We start from the raw sequence: 21,144 nt of genomic DNA on the forward strand, positions 1-21,144 counted from the left end.
TGATGGTAGCATGACGTAGGAGGAAACGGGGTCATTCGAAGCATGATTTTTGGATGATTTTAGGGGGGGGGGGGGGGAGGTCAAAAATCGATGACGTAATTTATGGACAGCCCCAATGCTACTTACTATTTATTACTTATGTAAATTTCACGTATGGCACCTCCATTTAAATTTAACTCTGTAAAGTGTGTGAAAAAATATCTTGGACGTACTCTAATTTCAGGTCCCTATAGATCCATTGTGTTCTTTTGTACATGCTAATTCCATGACTCGAGACGGTATCCACCTTGAAATGAAATTGATTATTTACGCCACTTAACGTACTCGGTCGTGTTTATCTCATATTAACATCTATCTATATCCTTTCGTAGGCTTCTGTAAAATGTTGGCTGTTCTAAACATGAGGGGATGCAGCACGGATTAGTGCTAAAGCATACCAAAAGTACCTAGGACTTATGAATCTATTATTAGTCGTAATATTGTTCGCAATAGTCTTCGATCAGTATAGCAACGAGGCAACTACAGTTGAATCAGCCCAATGGAATAAATGTAGTATTTTGTATCCACCCAAAATGCCCTGATGAATACATATCCTGTTTCGCCAGCGATGGCTGTTGAGTTGACATTATCTTGAGTCCAACCACCAAAACCAAATCACCAAAATAAACCCACACAAATCCAACACCTTAAAACTGTTAGGTACATTCTAAAAGCTTGAAAATACCGCCACCAATAAACCCTTGCACACACCAACACCCAGTCCATGTAGATCTGGTGCAAACTTACCCGTGTTTGAGAATCGGCCCGTTCTGCGGCGACTTAGAATACAAGTTTAACAACGACTTTGTAGTTGTAAATCTAGAGGGAACGGACAGAGCATTAGAACATGGACAACACTAAAAAGAAAACAATAAAGATTACCTAGGTACCTATAGCTAAATAAGCTAAGTCTGTCTACAGTTTGGAAGCACGCTTTCTTAAAGGCAAGAATGGCTACTACTTTTGAAGTGTATGTACGAATACTGGCCCCGTAGACAACATGCCAATCGCTAAAGGGGCCCACTGATTAACAGTCCGCCGGACGGTATCGGCCTGTCAGTTGTTCGGAACTGTCAAAATTTTGTTCTAACTGACAGGCCGATACCGTCCGGCGGACTGTTAATCAGTGGGCGCCTTAACGCTCCGTAGCGATCGAAACGCAACTGTCATTGTCACACTAATATGGAAGAGTGATAGAGAGACGCAAAGCGATTCGATAGCGAATCGCAAGCGATTGTCACCTTGGCTAGGCCGCCTGTACAGAATGTTTATAGCCTGTAGTGCTTTCTTTAAATGCATTACATGCACTATCTACTACTGATATCCTTGACAAAGACTCAAGACTCTGGGTTCGTCACTTTTATTTATTTAAATTAGGATCCAGGAACCAAGACCTATATTACAAACACTTTATTGGCTAAAAAAACATACATACGAGCCCCGATGCAAATTATTTCGTCTAGTACCACGCAACAATTTTGTTTATTTTAATAAAATTTACACATGAACATAAAATGACCCAGTAATGGAAACCATAATAGTAATGTTTAATGTAGTTTATTTTGATCGTATAATAAAATTGCATGAGACTTTTATTGCTCAAAAAAAGGACTTTTCAAAAACGTTGTCCAAATCATATTGTCCTCTCCTACAGCACTGCTGCATGCATGGGCTCGAAACAAAATTGTCAGTACATTGGCAGAGCCCTATTGCTTTCCCTAGTAATAGCCCTTTTCACATATGTTGTAATCCTACCCGTCAATAAAAAAATTAAAACCCATTTTTTTTTTCTTTCAGTACAAACGGTATTTCTTGTATTTGGATTTAGTTATTGCAGAGTATTACCATTTAAAATTAAATTACATTAGTATAAGCATTAAATATTAGTAATTTTTAAACAAAAACATATTTTTGAGCAAACGCGAGAACCTCAAAAAATGGTCTCACTAGACGAAAACATGTGCATCGGGGCTCGTATACCCTTTATAAAATCGATTTCGGCAGCAAGGCCCATTTTAATTAAAAAACCCGACTCTGTTGACCCGACACGACTAATTAAATACAAGGTTGAGCTTTATCACTTAGTTTACTTAGGCCCACTTGCACTATTCCACTAACCCGGGGTTAACCGGTTAAACCTTGAGTTGCCATGGTTACCAGTACAATTAGACACCAGGTTAACGGTTTAACCGCTTAACCCCGCGTTAGTGGGATGGTGCACTGAGCCTTATAACTATAAGACTTGAGTTTTTATCACTGGCACATCAACACTAATTTTTTTAACTAAATACAACGCAGTATTCTGTTGCGTTGCACGTAGAAAAAATATCGATTCATCGTTCTTCGATTAGTTTGCTAAAATCAATCAACTATCGAATTGGTTATCTCTAAACACTTCTTGAATACTACTACCATTACTAAAAAGTTCAAAAACACGCTGTTTATCAAAGGCAGAATTTAAATCAACAAAGATCATAACTGTGGCACTAAAAGTTAATTATTACTGTTTTCACCTCAGCAGCTCGAACAAGGGTACTTTGCTTCTTACAAACAGTGAGCAAATTGCGATTTTGCTCACTGTGTGAGACAAAATGACATTCAAGTGACCTTCCCCCCCCCCCCCCCCCCCCCGATACTAAAACCTGGCTACGCCCGTGAATGTCATTTCAACATGCGAGGTCTAATACAAGTTCGATATACTTGGGTTCTATTATCTCTGTCCCTCTAGGTATGTTCTCACTGCTTAGGGTGAAAAATTTTGTGTACTACACGAGATCAAAGTAATTTACATCTCGTGCGCTTTTGAATCCCTTACTACGCTCAAGATTCTAAATTAGATTTAGAATCTTGAGATTATTATAGAATCTTTCGCTTGCACGGGACTCAAAATAAGCACTCGAAGAAATATCAAACTTTGATCTCTTGTTGTACAAATAACTATTGTTACGTTTGAATTAGATGAACGGCGTGATTTCTACATACGAATACATACATTTCTACTAATTTACTAACGTATCAGAAAAACTTCAAAGCTTTATTGCTTTGCAAACTGTGTAAGGTTTACAAGTCATGCAAAAAATTGATGCATTCAATCATAAAAAACAAGTGGGACCTATCTTTATTTAAAAAATCGTCATAACTTAACAGCAAAAAAAGATAACAATCATAAAGGTGCATCAACATTTTTTCATCCAGTACCTATCTACACCACAGCCACTATTCCACAACACCAATCATTGAGTTCAGTCGATTTTGGATCAATTAAGAATTTCATACAAGGATCGACACATTCTTTATGGAATACTCAATCGACAAATGTCGATGTCGAAATGTCTGTTAGCTTAGCAACATTTAAGTTCTTGAGTTTTTACACTAGAATACTTAGGTACCTACTGTCGATTAACAACCAAAACTTATAACAACGCCAGAACGTATGCAAATATTGGCTTATAAATTTTGGTTGTTTATTGGGTTCGCTAGACCCACCTGATGTTACGTACAATATGTACCTGCGAATCACCGTTGCCTCTCTGGTTGCCATAAAGTTTAGGTTGCCGATTGGCGTCTAGACCCACCTGATGTTGGGAATGAGTCCCTGCGCGTTGAAGTCTCCGGTGGAGCTCCAGCGCTTGGTGAGATTGTTCCCTCCAGGGCTCTGGCTCTGATTGCTGGACGTGGAGTTGTTCCGCGATCTATAGTGGAACATCTACATTATAGCGATAGCGTTTACATGTAGGTACAATGCCAGAGAAATCAGCCCAATAGTTTAATTGTGCACAAATGGAGAGAGAAAAGTCCTAACCTAACTTTGCATTGACTCGAACAGAATAGATAAAGGTGAGAAAGTGTCATTATAAACATCATAGTTTGACTTTAATCATGACATTACCACACTTTGTCATTGAAAATGCCATGCAGAGTTAGTTTAGTCCGAATCTATCACGGCTGTAGTATTTTTTATATATAAAAAACGTTCTTATTTGTAAATTGCAAATGTTCATGTAGTATTTAATAAATAAGGAGAACTACAAGAATCGTCGTTGCTTCTTAGATTAGTAGAGGTATTAAAAATATGTAGGTATTAAGAAAAGTGAATTAGGCTGATTTCTCAAATATCATAAGAAAATAAGCATCATAAATAAATGTAGAATAGCGTAAAGCTTAGCTTGAAATTGAACATAAATAGCTCTAAGAAAAAAAAAATTACAAGAGTAGGTATGTAAGTTGTAACGTATAGAAGTAACACTAAAAAGAAGGCACAAATAAAAATTATGAAAAGTGAAATAATAACATAGTAATTCCTATAAGTTGTGTAGCATCTGAAGGAAAGAACCTTTAAAGAACAAGATAAGAAACAACACCAGGAGACCATACATTATGGATGCTGAAAATCAACTAACAATCGAGAAAAGGTGAAGAGTAATAGGTCCCTAAATATACTTCAAAAATATAGTGCCGTAGGATTTAATTCCACCGGTGTTTGCATGATGTTACGTACAGGCGCAAACAAAACAGTCACAACAAAGATTGTTGTTTTAGATAAGTTCCTGAACAATGCAATGATTGCACTGTCTGTACGTGTGACAACCATCTGGGTATACGAATTGAGTAATATCACATGAATACATAATTCTAAGATATTGTATTTTTCGCCTTACTTTTTGATAAGTGGTGGTGGCCGAGTGGATATGACGCCCGACTTTCAATCCGGAGGTTGTGTTTTTCGGAACTTATGTACAAAATATCATTTGATATTTACCACTAGCTTTTCGGAGAAGGAAAACATCGTGAGGAAACCCGCATTCATCTGCGATGAAATTCAAAGATGTATGTGAAGTCCCCAATCCGCATTAGGCTAACGTGGGAGCCCAAGCCCTCTCGCGCATGAGAGGAGGCCTGTTGTGCCCAGCAGTGGGTCGTATATAGGCTGAATTATTTATATTACTTATAGTTTAGATTGTTTTTGTGTTTTATGGGATAAATGGGATAGATATATACGGTTTTCGGAGCACTCAAGGACAAAGTCCGGTTCGATAACATATGTATTGTGTGTCCTATCATTATGTACTAAAGCATACCGAACGAACTCAAATTCCAAGGCCCAAATGCATCGTTTACAATTGGCTGTTGACGGCAGGTCAGTGAGCAGGGACTTGCTGTAAACGAAACGTATCCTGCTCATGCTCCTAAAACACTTATAAAATAGACTGAGGGTTCTACGAGTCTACAAGGGCCCGTGACCGTAATACGCAATTTATACTTTACTGATCACGCGATTTATGTAATATGTCATTGTGAGTTGGTTTGTAGCGACATCTAGGACGACGAGGCCGGCGAGTGCAACTGCAGCGGGCATGTAGCCTGGTGCTGCCGCTAGTGTGGGAGAGTTAGAGAGAGAGAGAGGAGTGGGTGGCATGAGACGCGTACACATACAGGCTAGCCTGCGACCTGTGCGGCGCGGGGGTGGCGCGCGGCGAGGGCGAGGGCGCCGGCGACAGCGAGGACGACGAGGCGGGCGAGTCCGACTGCAGCGAGCATGTAGCCTGGTGCTGCCGCTAGTGTGGGGTATAACATGAGACGCGTACACATACAGGCTAGCCTGCGACCTGTGCGGCGCGGGGGTGGCGCGCGGCGAGGGCGAGGGCGCCGGCGACAGCGAGGACGACGAGGCGGGCGAGTCCGACTGCAGCGAGCATGTAGCCTGGTGCTGCCGCTAGTGTGGGGTATAACATGAGACGCGTACACATACAGGCTAGCCTGCGACCTGTGCGGCGCGGGGGTGGCGCGCGGCGAGGGCGAGGGCGCCGGCGACAGCGAGGACGACGAGGCGGGCGAGTCCGACTGCAGCGAGCATGTAGCCTGGTGCTGCCGCTAGTGTGGGGTATAACATGAGACGCGTACACATACAGGCTAGCCTGCGACCTGTGCGGCGCGGGGGTGGCGCGCGGCGAGGGCGAGGGCGCCGGCGACAGCGAGGACGACGAGGCGGGCGAGTCCGACTGCAGCGAGCATGTAGCCTGGTGCTGCCGCTAGTGTGGGGTATAACATGAGACGCGTACACATACAGGCTAGCCTGCGACCTGTGCGGCGCGGGGGTGGCGCGCGGCGAGGGCGAGGGCGCCGGCGACAGCGAGGACGACGAGGCGGGCGAGTCCGACTGCAGCGAGCATGTAGCCTGGTGCTGCCGCTAGTGTGGGGTATAACATGAGACGCGTACACATACAGGCTAGCCTGCGACCTGTGCGGCGCGGGGGTGGCGCGCGGCGAGGGCGAGGGCGCCGGCGACAGCGAGGACGACGAGGCGGGCGAGTCCGACTGCAGCGAGCATGTAGCCTGGTGCTGCCGCTAGTGTGGGGTATAACATGAGACGCGTACACATACAGGCTAGCCTGCGACCTGTGCGGCGCGGGGGTGGCGCGCGGCGAGGGCGAGGGCGCCGGCGACAGCGAGGACGACGAGGCGGGCGAGTCCGACTGCAGCGAGCATGTAGCCTGGTGCTGCCGCTAGTGTGGGGTATAACATGAGACGCGTACACATACAGGCTAGCCTGCGACCTGTGCGGCGCGGGGGTGGCGCGCGGCGAGGGCGAGGGCGCCGGCGACAGCGAGGACGACGAGGCGGGCGAGTCCGACTGCAGCGAGCATGTAGCCTGGTGCTGCCGCTAGTGTGGGGTATAACATGAGACGCGTACACATACAGGCTAGCCTGCGACCTGTGCGGCGCGGGGGTGGCGCGCGGCGAGGGCGAGGGCGCCGGCGACAGCGAGGACGACGAGGCGGGCGAGTCCGACTGCAGCGAGCATGTAGCCTGGTGCTGCCGCTAGTGTGGGGTATAACATGAGACGCGTACACATACAGGCTAGCCTGCGACCTGTGCGGCGCGGGGGTGGCGCGCGGCGAGGGCGAGGGCGCCGGCGACAGCGAGGACGACGAGGCGGGCGAGTCCGACTGCAGCGAGCATGTAGCCTGGTGCTGCCGCTAGTGTGGGGTATAACATGAGACGCGTACACATACAGGCTAGCCTGCGACCTGTGCGGCGCGGGGGTGGCGCGCGGCGAGGGCGAGGGCGCCGGCGACAGCGAGGACGACGAGGCGGGCGAGTCCGACTGCAGCGAGCATGTAGCCTGGTGCTGCCGCTAGTGTGGGGTATAACATGAGACGCGTACACATACAGGCTAGCCTGCGACCTGTGCGGCGCGGGGGTGGCGCGCGGCGAGGGCGAGGGCGCCGGCGACAGCGAGGACGACGAGGCGGGCGAGTCCGACTGCAGCGAGCATGTAGCCTGGTGCTGCCGCTAGTGTGGGGTATAACATGAGACGCGTACACATACAGGCTAGCCTGCGACCTGTGCGGCGCGGGGGTGGCGCGCGGCGAGGGCGAGGGCGCCGGCGACAGCGAGGACGACGAGGCGGGCGAGTCCGACTGCAGCGAGCATGTAGCCTGGTGCTGCCGCTAGTGTGGGGTATAACATGAGACGCGTACACATACAGGCTAGCCTGCGACCTGTGCGGCGCGGGGGTGGCGCGCGGCGAGGGCGAGGGCGCCGGCGACAGCGAGGACGACGAGGCGGGCGAGTCCGACTGCAGCGAGCATGTAGCCTGGTGCTGCCGCTAGTGTGGGGTATAACATGAGACGCGTACACATACAGGCTAGCCTGCGACCTGTGCGGCGCGGGGGTGGCGCGCGGCGAGGGCGAGGGCGCCGGCGACAGCGAGGACGACGAGGCGGGCGAGTCCGACTGCAGCGAGCATGTAGCCTGGTGCTGCCGCTAGTGTGGGGTATAACATGAGACGCGTACACATACAGGCTAGCCTGCGACCTGTGCGGCGCGGGGGTGGCGCGCGGCGAGGGCGAGGGCGCCGGCGACAGCGAGGACGACGAGGCGGGCGAGTCCGACTGCAGCGAGCATGTAGCCTGGTGCTGCCGCTAGTGTGGGGTATAACATGAGACGCGTACACATACAGGCTAGCCTGCGACCTGTGCGGCGCGGGGGTGGCGCGCGGCGAGGGCGAGGGCGCCGGCGACAGCGAGGACGACGAGGCGGGCGAGTCCGACTGCAGCGAGCATGTAGCCTGGTGCTGCCGCTAGTGTGGGGTATAACATGAGACGCGTACACATACAGGCTAGCCTGCGACCTGTGCGGCGCGGGGGTGGCGCGCGGCGAGGGCGAGGGCGCCGGCGACAGCGAGGACGACGAGGCGGGCGAGTCCGACTGCAGCGAGCATGTAGCCTGGTGCTGCCGCTAGTGTGGGGTATAACATGAGACGCGTACACATACAGGCTAGCCTGCGACCTGTGCGGCGCGGGGGTGGCGCGCGGCGAGGGCGAGGGCGCCGGCGACAGCGAGGACGACGAGGCGGGCGAGTCCGACTGCAGCGAGCCGGTGGACTGGTGCTGGGGTCCGCGTCTGAAACAATTGCAATAATAAATTATGTATTTACACAAAAAGGGTAATTTACGTGGTTCAAAATCAACAAAGGGTTAATAAAATGAGTGACGGTTGAACGTTTTAATCGCGACAATAACGCGGCTACGTCATCAACTCAATTTATCAAGGAAAGACAGTGGCATCACCTGCGTCGACGCTGCATTAGTAACGTTGCAATAACAATGCCGCTGCAGTCGCCATCCGAATCCGACTGTAAGTAACCTGTACTGTAATGACATCTCAATGGATGTTCAGTAGTCACATGTTTACTTCGAGAGATTTCCGCATATGCAATGTTACTTATGTAACCAAGTAGGTACAATTCTGGGTGGCCTGAACGTCTTTACTGAACATGATTTATGATTACTAGCCATTAAGCCCATCAACCAATTCATTAAAGTTGCCAAACCATAGCAACACTCTCAATTGACCACCGATAGGCCTTAATGTCTTTTTCATAAGGTTTATGAATTGTAAAACAGTGTGGACGATACAATGAAGAAATCAGTGATTGATTTAACTTGCCGTGAAACAAATTAATGAACTGACTTGAAGCTTACGGAGAAGGACATATTTCTATTCAAGGTATAACTGCTATTAAGACTTTTTGATTATGGATGTGTTATTAAGTGGCTAATGGATAGAAACATCGAGTAATCGATATTTTCGAGCAAGATTTGTAAGAGTTGTTAATGATCGTAGATGTCGATTTCGATTACTTTGAACAATGTAGAGATATACAAAAGATGTTTGAAGTAAACGGCCAAGCCAATAGGTAACTAGAGCCGATAGAGTACCATTGAATGTACCTACCTAATTCTGCGCAGACTTAAGCAGTGAGGAAGTGTGAAAGTGCGACTATTATATAAACGTCACATCTTCATTTAGTATACAATGATTACATACCAGACCATTGTCTGGACATATTTGTCATCATACTTAGGTAAAGTACTGACATCATAGGTAACTACTCAGTTAACGGTTACCGTAAAATCACCCAACTATTTTGCAGTATTGCAACTATATGGTCCACAACACAAAGTTCTTTTTCCTTTTATCTGAGTTTTTTCTTGCATTTATAAAAATATTTCGCCATGGAAATACGACATTCAAATAATAGCCACACCTGAACGAAGATTCGAAGTTCATTTTGGACCATAGTTGGGAGGTTTTGAACTATAATTCAGTAATAATAGTTTTACGGTACTATTAGAAATGCTCACCTTTGTGGGAGTGAGGATGCCGTGGATCCATAGCTGGACGTCCGTTTAGCAGTCTCTCTGTAGGAAGGTTGCCGTAGCCTTAGCTCTCTCGTTGGAGTGCCTGATGACCCTGGAATTCAAATAGAAACCTTATTAACACCTTAATAATTTTATAAAAAGCTATACATAGTTTCTAAACGGGAAGATGTTTTATAATTTGCATGTGATACTAACTTAGGGACATTACGCAGTTACTCAAGCGTAGTTCACTCAGAGAAACTCATATTTAAGATTGTCTAACTAGACTATCGGTAAAATAATGCATATATTTAGATGAGGCGAAGTAAATAAATGGAATGTATAGGACTGACTGATTCTTATTGATTGACAATGCTGGCGCTCATCCTTCCAACGCGTTGGGTTTGTAAAGCATCGGCTAGAGGCGACAGAAGACACCAGTTTTTCAGTCATCTTACCATTTCTCTGAGGTGTCAACGACGCTGGTGCTCTTCCTTGTAATTTGTCGAGCCTCCGCAGGGCATCAGCCAGGGTGGACCTAAGACAGAAGTTCAGCCTGCTGTCTTTACAAATACATAAGACTACATTCTTACGTGAGTGACCACCATTTCTCTGAGGAGTTGAAGACGCTGGTACTCTTCCTTCTAAAGCGTTGAGTTTCTTTAGACTGAAGACAGAGTAGTTATTCAGCCTGCCGGCCACAGCAGACTTCTAGATCAGACACACGAAGAGCCCAGTCCCATGTCTTTTAGCATTAATCTAGAGGATGTTCCTCAACATGGTTCAAGATCTGATTCCCACCTGTGTAACCCCCATTTCTTTGAGGTGTTGAAGATGCTGGAGCTCTCCCTTCTAAAGCGTTGAGCCTTCGTAGGGCATCAGCTAGGGTGGACCGAAGACATAGTAATTCCTCAGCCTGCCGGGCGCAGCGGACTTCCAGCTCTGCCACGCGAGCCGCCAGCCCGGCGCCCTCGCCTTCTAGCATTTCATCTGGAATAAATAAAGAATTGGTTAATAATGGTAAAATCAATTGACTTGGTGCTTAAGTGTCATACGATATACTGTGTAGAGTTTGTTTTGTGTCATAAGTCATTATGTGTAGGTACAGTTTGTTTTTGCTATCTTGGCGCGAAAATAAGCGACAAATCCCACACTATTTCGCTGCCATGCCGATGCGAGTCAGCTTAGACGGACTCTGGAAGACAAAATATTACGGCTTAGCCAATAAATATGTATTTACCAACAGATGTTTCATGTAACAAACTTAAATGCAAGCTAGCTGTAGTACGGGTATGTTTTAGCGACAGCTTGTTTATTTCTTGTCAACAGATTTGCCAAAATTAATAAGTCCCTTGTTATGGCTTAAAAGCATTGTAAGCAAAATACCTTTTCTCAAAAATGGACGGCAAAGTCGACTTTGCCGTTTAAAAAATAGGTTGCGAAGCGCGTAGTTTATGGTCAGTCAAAAATTAAAAAGTTAAAAACATTGCAGTCTCGATTTTGGGACTGCAATGTTGCATACAAATTCCATTATTTGTCGAGTTCCAAACTTTTTAAAAGTTGAAATGGCCATATCAAATGAAGGCACAGGCCCATTAAACAGCCAAACAGATGATTAGTACCGCGACTATTTAGCTGTCTCAAATAGGTTGGCGTATTTTCGGCAGAAAAATACACTTCTATTTTTTTATTAAAAAAATAAAAAGGCGGCAAAGCTAATTTTTTCAATTGTTTCTACTTTTTTCTGTGAAAATATATACGTAAGAAAGTTGCTTTTGTAAAATATTTCTATGATATTTATATTTCTTGCACCATTTTTGAGAAAAGCACTATATATGACTCGGCTGGAAGGCTACTTGCTGGCTTCGGATTCAATTAAACGGACTCCCAAGGTCGTCCGTTTAAAACGAATCCTCAGCCTGCAAGTAGCTACTTCCGAGCCTCGACAATAATGTACTATTAAAAGACAATTAAAATCCGTAACCCCAGTAAAACCTGCCATGTATTTAAAGACTGCATCCCAATTAAGCACGCGACCACCTTGCGAGCCCCATATAGGGATGCGATGTTTTGCTCAAAGGCCGACCGACCGGTTCCACGACCTTTTCCATGCCTGCATCACCATCACAAGCGAGCATTCGTTTCAAAACCATTGTAAATGGTCTGCAGATCCGAAACAAATATACGGATTATCAAAAACTCATTGGGATGTACGTTCTGCGATTGATAGTACCCACACAATCAAAACGTAATGATTGCGAAATCGCTTTCAGGTCAACAGTGCTCAGTTGTTGACCAAGTGAGTATTGTTGTCGGAACAATAGTGGAATTGGCGACATGTGCAAACGGCGGTGTAGTTATAGACAATGGCTACGTAACGAGGGCGGAATGCAACAAGGCCGGTGCAGTTGCTAAACTGAAACCTGTATAAAGCAACGTCGATGCCATTGGGAAGAATTAGTCATAGGCCTGTATTATACAGGTTCTTTGCTATGATGAAAAATGCATGAAAAAAATTAGATGAGAATGCATACTATATCATGTAATTGAGATGGTGACTGTCGTCAAAATAAATTATTTCTAAAAAATATTACGTTACTACATAATAAGAATATAAAAAAAGAAGTCATGTTTGAACACCATCTCTATTTTAAAAGTGGGAAAGAACGCACGAAGGAAAGTTCATTGGTTCATTACTTTACTATTAAGAGCGCTCTTACAAGAAAAGTCGAAATAACGCAAAATTGATGATACTAGTCGACGAAATTCAGGACTTTGTGCTCATTATTAGAAACAATGAGTACTTGTTCCAGTAAAAGCGTCTTCTTATCTTTTTAAATATCGTTGTAAATATTAGTAAAAGGACTTATTAAATTAGTAATGATTTTTTTTCTGATGGTCGTTTCCGAAAAACCCCGTGAAGCACTGAATGGCAAGCTCTTATTTGGAAATGTTGAGAAGTTTACTCTGCTAAACCTGGCTATTTTGTATTACTAATACCCTGTACTTTAGGCATATCAAACGATATTTTTCCTACACACCTTTGAGAAAGAGAAAATCAAAGTAAAACGAACTCAATTTTCTCTCCGAAACAAGTGTCAATTCCTACGAAACTCTACTTAATATCGAAGTCATTTTCATACTCAAGCAATCTGCAACGTTTGCGTATACTGTTGGTATACATTAGTGTTTATGAAATTCTACTATAATTTTTTGGCAATTTTTTGAAAACTACTCTATATTACCGATGACGCGCGCTGCGCCAGCTCAGTGCCGCGGCAGAGCTTGTAGAGGCAGGACGTGTGTCGGTCGGCTCCGCACATTTTCAACGGCGACAACGAGATTTTTTATCATTGTGTGCGGCGGGCGCCGTGTAAAACGCTATACTGTGTGCGTGTAAACCGCAACGAGAGACTTTGATCCTAGCACTGTTTTTATAGTATTATAATTTATAATGGTACAGTTTAATAAACTACCGGACAGGATTAAAAATATTTGAAACGACCTGACATTCTATATGTATTAATTTTGACTCAAGATAGTACTCAGGGTCTGATGATGGAGCCGGAAGGTGGTCACCGGTACCAATCAACCATGCAACTAAACCACTTCGTGTTTGGGCTCGTTTGATTCGGCTCAACAAGATCTTTGACTTAAGATAGTACTCAGGGTCTGATGATGGAGCCGGAAGGTGGTCACCAGTACCAATCAACAATGCAACTAAACCACTTCGTGTTTAGGCTCGTTTTATTCGTCTCAACAAGATCTTTGACTTAAGATAGTACTCAGGGTCTGATGATGGAGCCGGAAGGTGGTCACCGGTACCAATCAACCATGCAACTAAACCACTTCGTGTTTAGGCTCGTTTGATTCGTCTCAACAAGATCTTTGACACAAGATAGTACTCAGGGTCTGATGATGGAGCCGGCAGGTGGTCACCGGTACCAATCAACCATGCCACTAAACCACTTCGTGTTTAGGCTCGTTTTATTCGTTTCTATAAGATCTTTGACACAAGATAGTACTCAGGGTCTGATGTTGGAGCCGGAAGGTGGTCACCGGTACCAATCAACCATGCAACTAAACCACTTCGTGTTTAGGCTCGTTTGATTCGTCTCAACAAGACCTTAGACACAAGATAGTACTCAGGATCTGATGATGGAGCTCGAAGGTGGCGACGGGTACCAGTCTATCACGTAACTGAACCACTTCGTGTTTGGGCTACGTGTTTGGGCTTCGTGTTTGGGCATCGTGTTTGGGCTTCGTGTTTGGTGTATCACCTAGTGTCAATAAAGATCTTGTTGAGACGAATCAAACGAGCCTAAACACGATGTGGTTTAGTTGCATGGTTGATTGGTAATGGTGACCACCTTCCAGCTCCATCATCAGACCCTGAGTACTGTCTTGTGTCAAAGATCTTGTTGAGACGAATCAAACGAGCCCAAACACGAAGTTGTTTAGTTACACGATAGACTGGTACCCGTGGCCACCTTCCAGCTCCATTATCAGACCCTGTGTATCTTCAGTGTCAAAGATCTTGTTGAGACGAATCAAACGAGCCCAAACACGAAGTGGTTTAGTTACATGATAGACTGGTACCCGTGGCCACCTTCCAGCTCCATCATCAGACCCTGTGTATCTTCAGTGTCAAAGATCTTGTTGAGACGAATCAAACGAGCCTAATCATGTTACTACATGGTTGATTGGTATCCGTGACCACCTTAATCATCATCATTATCATCAGATCCTCAATACTAGTTCGTTTTTAAACCCTCGTTGATACAAACTTTACAACCTATAGGTACCAAATGCTATGACGAAACATGTAAATAAGCGAGTACCTATAATTGATTTCGAGTAATACTTATACCTTCATAAGTACGAGTATGGGGCTATTCATAAATTACGTCGTTTCAAATGGAAGGAGGGGGGGGGGGGGGTTGGACATCGGATGATGGTAGTATGACGTAGGAGGAAACAGAGTCATCCGAAGCATGATTTTTGGATGATTTGAGGGGTGGGGGGGTCAAAAATCGTCAAAAATAGATGAAAAATTAATTTATGAACACTGCACACACTTACATTTGCACTGCATTTAGTATTTTCGTACTTACCAAATAACAGTTTTAGGACTTTAAAAGTTAAGCACAGTTAGTGTTGTTATGGTTGATTTCAATATGCTTCGCGAAGGATCAAGAATGTTTAATCCATCATTGTAGTGCGAGTGTGGTAGAAGGGATCGGCATACTGAGCTCGCACGGCCTGCCGCAGCGCGTAAAATACCTAAACTCGCTCAACGCCGAAATGTAATAGCGCTCCTAAGTAATCAATCTTGGGAGCAGAATGTCTTTAATAGTGTCAAACTTGAATTGACATTAAACATTATTAACGATCTAAATGACATAGGTACGTTGTATCATGAAAACATCATCATTCAAGTTGTCAACGCTAATTAACAGAAGAAACGTAAGTAATTAACATTTCTATCTGACTGAAAGTGCAAGTGACTGCATTTTAACAGGGAAGTAGTTTACATCCGCGTCCGTCCGCGAAGGTTGCATTCTGTACAACAGTGTAAGAATCACATTGTATTTGGTACTGCTGTGGTACATATTTGCAGTAGCTCTCAGAACCTTGCTGCTAATGCTGATAGCAAGCAACGTTGCTATTAAGGTTGATAAGATGGGAACTGCTGGGAATAGCCTAAACTTTTTACTTTAGGTCATGAAGGAAGGGGCAATAAGTATGTACCTAGTAGGTATGTAACTTACGCCAGGCGGCATAGACGTCGTTCATGGTGTCCCCGGGAGAGTCGCTCGCCCTGGAACTCCTGGACTCCCTGTCTCCATGGCTCTCCATCTTGGCTCACTTCTCATGTATAAACGTTACTTGTAGTCATAGTGTCAACACAGTTCTGTTAGTTGAGTTGAATTCATTTCGATCGCGCACATCTAACACTTCGCCGTTTTAAATTCTGCGCGGGCACTAGTCAAGCAAGACTGCAGTGGTGTTAAATCTTCTAATGATTTTGATCACATTATACTGTACAACATGAAATGTAATACAAATATATAAATTTGGATACATGCACGTTTGTATCATTTTTAGTACGTAGGTACACCTATCTTTATAAACTCCGTTGCGTAGCTCCGACGACCGATGTGTATCACGATTAACGAATTGGTTAATCGTACTAATAATTAATCGACGTAAAAATTAAACAATTAATTAGAAAACGTTTTCGGCGCATGCTTGGGCATCTTCCTAAACTAAAGATGATACGAGTCGGTGCTATGTGATGAATAATAATACAAATGTGGACCAGAAGGCCTACCGCGAACCACGTTCGACGTGTTGCCTCTCTGTCACACTTGTAAATTCGTACGTAAGTGTGACAGGGAGGCAACACGTCGAACGTGGTTCGCGGTAGGCCCTCAGGTTTTAGTTCGTTGTTACGTCATCGAAAGACTTCCTAAACAATTAAAATCGCAGTTTTCCTTCTTAAAACATTTATGCATCATAAGTGTGATATAATAATACATTTTCTGAAGTTTTTTTAAATTGTTTCATCTTAAAACATTGTCACCGTTGGTTATTGGAATGCATTCTCTCGTGATACTTTCCCGCATCGCAAGGTATTCCGGCTTACGGTACCTCCCATTTGCATACAAACCTGATCTAACCCTAACTGGCCTAACTGTACCTCACACAGCGATTAAATGTTTGCTCAAATTATTATTATCCGAATCAAATTAAATAACAGTAGTACAATTAGCTTCAAAGACATCTGACACATTCTTCCCAAAAACAGGGAATACTAAGTACACGAAGATACAAGGCTGAAAATTCCTATTTCGGTTTAATCTTTAGTGCTTTCTCAAAAAAAGCGCAAAAGTAAATATCACTAAGCGAAACTCTAGGTCACTTTGCACACCTAGGCTGGCAATGTTTCATGAAAACCTTTGCCGGCGCGACCCATAAGTAGCTTCCAAAGTAGGAGTATATCCTAGTATCAAGTAGGACCTACGGCATTTTTCAGAGTTGTATTTAATTAGTCCCTTATCTGTCTTTGACCCACTATTTTGACTGAGCAGAATTAAATTATTATAAAACTATGAAATTATGTAAGGAGGCAAGCTCCCGGACCATCTTAGACGCAAGTATCTTACTTTTAAACCACCCTTACCTTACCTTACCTTACCTGCCTGCCTGCCTAGAACTGAATAAAGCCACTGACAAAAATATTTTTTTTTGTCTCTTAAATTTGACCCAGATATATAACGATAATTATTATCGACATTTTTGAGCAAAGGGGTAACCTCAATCACCAGATTAGTGCCTTACATAAACATATTAAAAGTTAATACATTTCATAACGCCCCAAAACATCCATGTTTACCGACAATTATAGAGAGAGGTTAAGTGTTTCTTAAACGGTACCGGTAAAGCTGTTATTACTTACGTCAGAAACTCGCGTGTTACCAATGTTTAAGTTGATGATTAAGTTATTTTCGAAATGAAAGGTGTCATTAGAACGCCGAGTAGGTAACGAAAACATACCTAAGTACATTAAGAAAAACATTTTTACAACTTAGGTAAGTTAGGATTGGTAATATATTCTGTAACATAATATTTGTGAAATCTCTCCTTTCATTGCTAACCAGCAGGGTAAACCAGAGACGGGCCCTTCTGATCCTTACTTTTGAAATCTAATTTTACAACAACAACACCTTAATGTGCTATTTAACATCAAAAGGTTTACTAGAGTCGAGTCAGCCATTGACACAAATATACAACGTGTAATTTTAGTCCCACAGATTCAACATATTTTTCCATTATTGATATAAGAATGAGTAAACGTATGATACATTATTATATACAGGGTGGAAAGGCACGACGATCCTTTCCGGAAATGGGAGATAGTTTAGCCTAAGCTCTATATTTTCTCCATAGAAACTATGTTAATATGGGCAACCGTTTCTAAATTATGACCTTTTAAACATCCACGCAAAAAACTACTTTGTTCTAACCCTAACAGGTGACAGGGTCAATGAACTTACTTGTAAACAATCAGTATTCGACAGGAAATTATGCTAATTTGTTGCCATCTAACCATTTTTAGGTCTGCTTACAGCACGGTAAGAATCATTGCAGGATTTTCGCTTTCTTAGTGGTTCCACTTGTTCAATACTTGAATGAAATAGTTATGTTATTCCTTAATATTAATAATACTAACCACAACATTGTTTACAACGACAGTTCAAATGGTGACATTGACAACCACTCAAAAGTACGCAATCGTCTTATAAATATCTCTGGTTTCCTTGACTGATAAAAAGGTTTTAGTTTCTTAACACGTTTCACAAAATTATTTGCGAATAATTGGTAACTATTTAAAATAATAAAAAATTACATGTAGGTTGTGTTAGTTGCACCAAATGAACTTGCAAAAATGAAATACTAAGAATAAATCAAGAATAAATACTTCTTCAATACCAAACTAACAAACCTTCTTGCGTGGTAGGAAATAGACAAGACGTCTGATGTTTGAAATTAAATTTTCATTGAACTATACTTATTGAATGTCATATTCTTCAAATAAAAATGTTAGATGCTCGTGGCTATTTAAATTTGTGGGGCTGTGTAAAAGATATGGTGTACCAAACCAAACGGAATGTGAAACTGCGGACGAAATGAGACAAAGGCTAATTGGTGCTTTCTGCGGAGGATAAATGACGAAGAGCATACACTATATCGCATGTGCATCGACATACTCGGGTACGGGCTGCGGCGGCGTTGTAATACACGGAGGTACATTTGAACACCGTATGTGAAAAGAAGATAGTATTAAATATTGGAAAAAAGTAATTATCTAAGAAAGTAATAAAATTGTTTGTAATATTTTTGCATGCATTTGATTTATTTGACATTTATGCGTCATTCATACATCATTGCGATACTGTCAACGATCGGAAAAAAGTGTAAAGTCCCGAGCTTTCCCGACGGAGATCCTTAATCTAGCCGTCATGTGCACATGCTATAGGGTTATCACCACAGTTAAAAAGTAGTATTTTTGCAATTTTTATTTTTTACTCAATTAACGATTCTTACCATTACCAATAGTCTCTGTATCACTTAAACGACCTAATACTTCCGGGAAGGATCGTCGTGCCTTTCCACCCTGTATACATATAGATGAGTATGTCCTATTCCTGTTATAATATTAAATACTATTGAAAGATTAGATAGTTTATATATTTAATTACACAAACGGGTCTACCGCGATATAATTTCATTGTTTTTACCTTTAATTCCGACGTTTCAGCTGAGTTGCACCAGAGTTAAAGAGAGAGTTAAAGGTAAAAACAATGAAATTATATCGCGGTAGACCCGTTTGTGTAATTAAATATGTGTACAAAACGCGAGAGTTTAAAGTGTTATAGATAGTTTATTTTAAAATCCCTTCTATTTACTTAGCCCGGAAGCACCCGGAAGTAACATACCTAATTTACATAACAGCAACCAAGTTAAGGTATTAAGTAAGTATAATAATGAATGATGTCTGTGATCTTGTAGAAATTGTTAATTAATGGCACTGCCAGTGAAAGGTGCCAAGTTTGGCGCTCGGATTAGTACGAGCCAAATAATTAGCCTAACTAGTTACGCACATGTGGAATTGTTTCACTTGCATTACCATGCAAGCTTGCAGCTGAAATTGCGAAAGTAAGTAAAAACTTATGCAAGTTTCATCTCGATCTTAAAAGTAATTATATCATGCAGAATTTTCTTATGAATGCAACGCAACTACTTTCTGTTATTGAACTCAGATGGTTGATATCTTCTTATTATTTCTCATTCTTATCATCAGTGGCAGTGGCATTTCCAATCATCCGTATTGTTACCTATTGTAGTTACTTATATTAGCTTTGCCTTTATTGTCTAGACTTCCGACTATGATTTATGTACAAAATGACTTTCAATATTTTGATAACGAGAACCTTGATATTCTTGATCTTGACACCTGATCAAAAAAGCGGCGTTTTCAAGTCGATCTATGTATAACTCTGTCTGAATGCTTGAATTGGCACGAGTACTGCTAAAATGGGTTACATATCAGAATACCGAAAATCGATTTACGTAATGTTGAATCACCTATGCTCGTTTCACCTATTTTTTTTAAATACCTAATGATCAATTAACCTAAGCTCATGACACCTAATGAACGAATTACCTATTGCACGTTTCACCTACAATTGGTTTACCTAAGCTCAGAATACCTATGCCCGATTTACCTAAAGTTGAAACACCTAATACTCGAAATACCTAAAGCTAATATACATAATACACGAAACACCTAATGTTGATATACCTAATGCAGGAAATACCTAAAGTCGGTATACCTAATGATCGAATTGCCTAAAGTTAACAAACCTACTGCACGAATTACCTAAAGTCGGTATACCTAATGATCGAATTACCTAAAGGTAACATACCTAATGAACGAAATACCTAAATTCGATACACCTAATGCACGAAATACCTGAAGTCGATGCATTTAATGAACGAAACATCTAAAATCAAAACTATAACTATAAGGACATACATTTGGTATATTTTTTAGCCAAATCATTCAATTGGCTTATTATTTTTTATTATAATATAAGGTCTAGTCATTTGCCAGAGTCGAGATATGTGCGACGACGAGCAAAGCGAGGAGGAGCGTGTTAGGTTAACTGCGACCAAACAGTGCCAAAACCGACTTTTATTTCATCGTCATGATGTTAACTTACAAAAATTAAGTTTTGTATCTACTGTAAGGTTGGGAAATCATACGATTTATTGGGTGGAGTTGCCACTTGATCATTCGGCAAAATTATATGAACGTTGTACTAGGTATATAGACTTTAGGTATTCCGTGCATTAGGCATATCGACATTAGGTAATTCGTTCAGGAAGTATATCAACTTTAGGTATTTCGTGCAATAGGTTTAACAGTTTTAGGTATTTCGTCCATTAGGTAAATCAAGTTTAGGTACATCGTTCATTAGGTATATCAGCTTTAGGTGTATCGTCCATTAGGTATATCAGCTATAGGTGTTTCGTGCATTAGGTATAATAGCTTTAGGTAAAACGTGCAGTAGGTAAAACGTGCATTAGGTATATCGTGCATTAGGTGTTTCGTCCATTAGGTTATTTGAGCTTAAGTATTATAAACTTAGGTCAGTCAATGTTTAGGTAAAATGATCGATAGGTAATTTAAAAATAGGTGAATCAAGCATAGGTGATTCAACATTAGGTAAATCAGTTTTCGGTATTCTGATATGTAACCGCTAAAATGCTTGTTACTATGGCTTAGTATTTACGCTGTAATAAGGCAGTTATCTAACCAGAGTTCAGAGAGATAAAGGTTATCAGATGGTGCGGCACGCTAGTTTCGTTGCCAGTAATAAAGTACGCG

The 21,144-nt window shown here is 42.6% G+C and overlaps 1 protein-coding gene across 2 annotated transcripts in view; it reads right to left on the reverse strand.

Moving 5' to 3' along the window:
• LOC134796718 (echinoderm microtubule-associated protein-like 1) overlaps nucleotides 1–21,144 on the reverse strand; it is a 71,424-nt gene that overhangs the window by 19,714 nt on the left and 30,566 nt on the right. Inside the window, exons 3-7 of one of the 2 annotated variants that reach the window (XM_063768907.1) lie at nucleotides 10,488–10,676; nucleotides 9,690–9,798; nucleotides 8,305–8,445; nucleotides 3,615–3,731; nucleotides 787–858 (exon numbers count right to left, since the gene is read on the reverse strand). In XM_063768907.1, the coding sequence (XP_063624977.1) occupies nucleotides 787–858; nucleotides 3,615–3,731; nucleotides 8,305–8,445; nucleotides 9,690–9,798; nucleotides 10,488–10,676 (628 nt within the window). Of the gene's footprint in view, nucleotides 1–786; nucleotides 859–3,614; nucleotides 3,732–5,472; nucleotides 5,587–8,304; nucleotides 8,446–9,689; nucleotides 9,799–10,487; nucleotides 10,677–21,144 lie in introns of those variants that run through there. The other variant, XM_063768906.1, reaches the window with a different exon arrangement.

Source organism: Cydia splendana, chromosome 14 (genome assembly GCF_910591565.1).
Source record: "Cydia splendana chromosome 14, ilCydSple1.2, whole genome shotgun sequence".
Classification (NCBI taxonomy): domain Eukaryota; kingdom Metazoa; phylum Arthropoda; class Insecta; order Lepidoptera; family Tortricidae; genus Cydia; species Cydia splendana.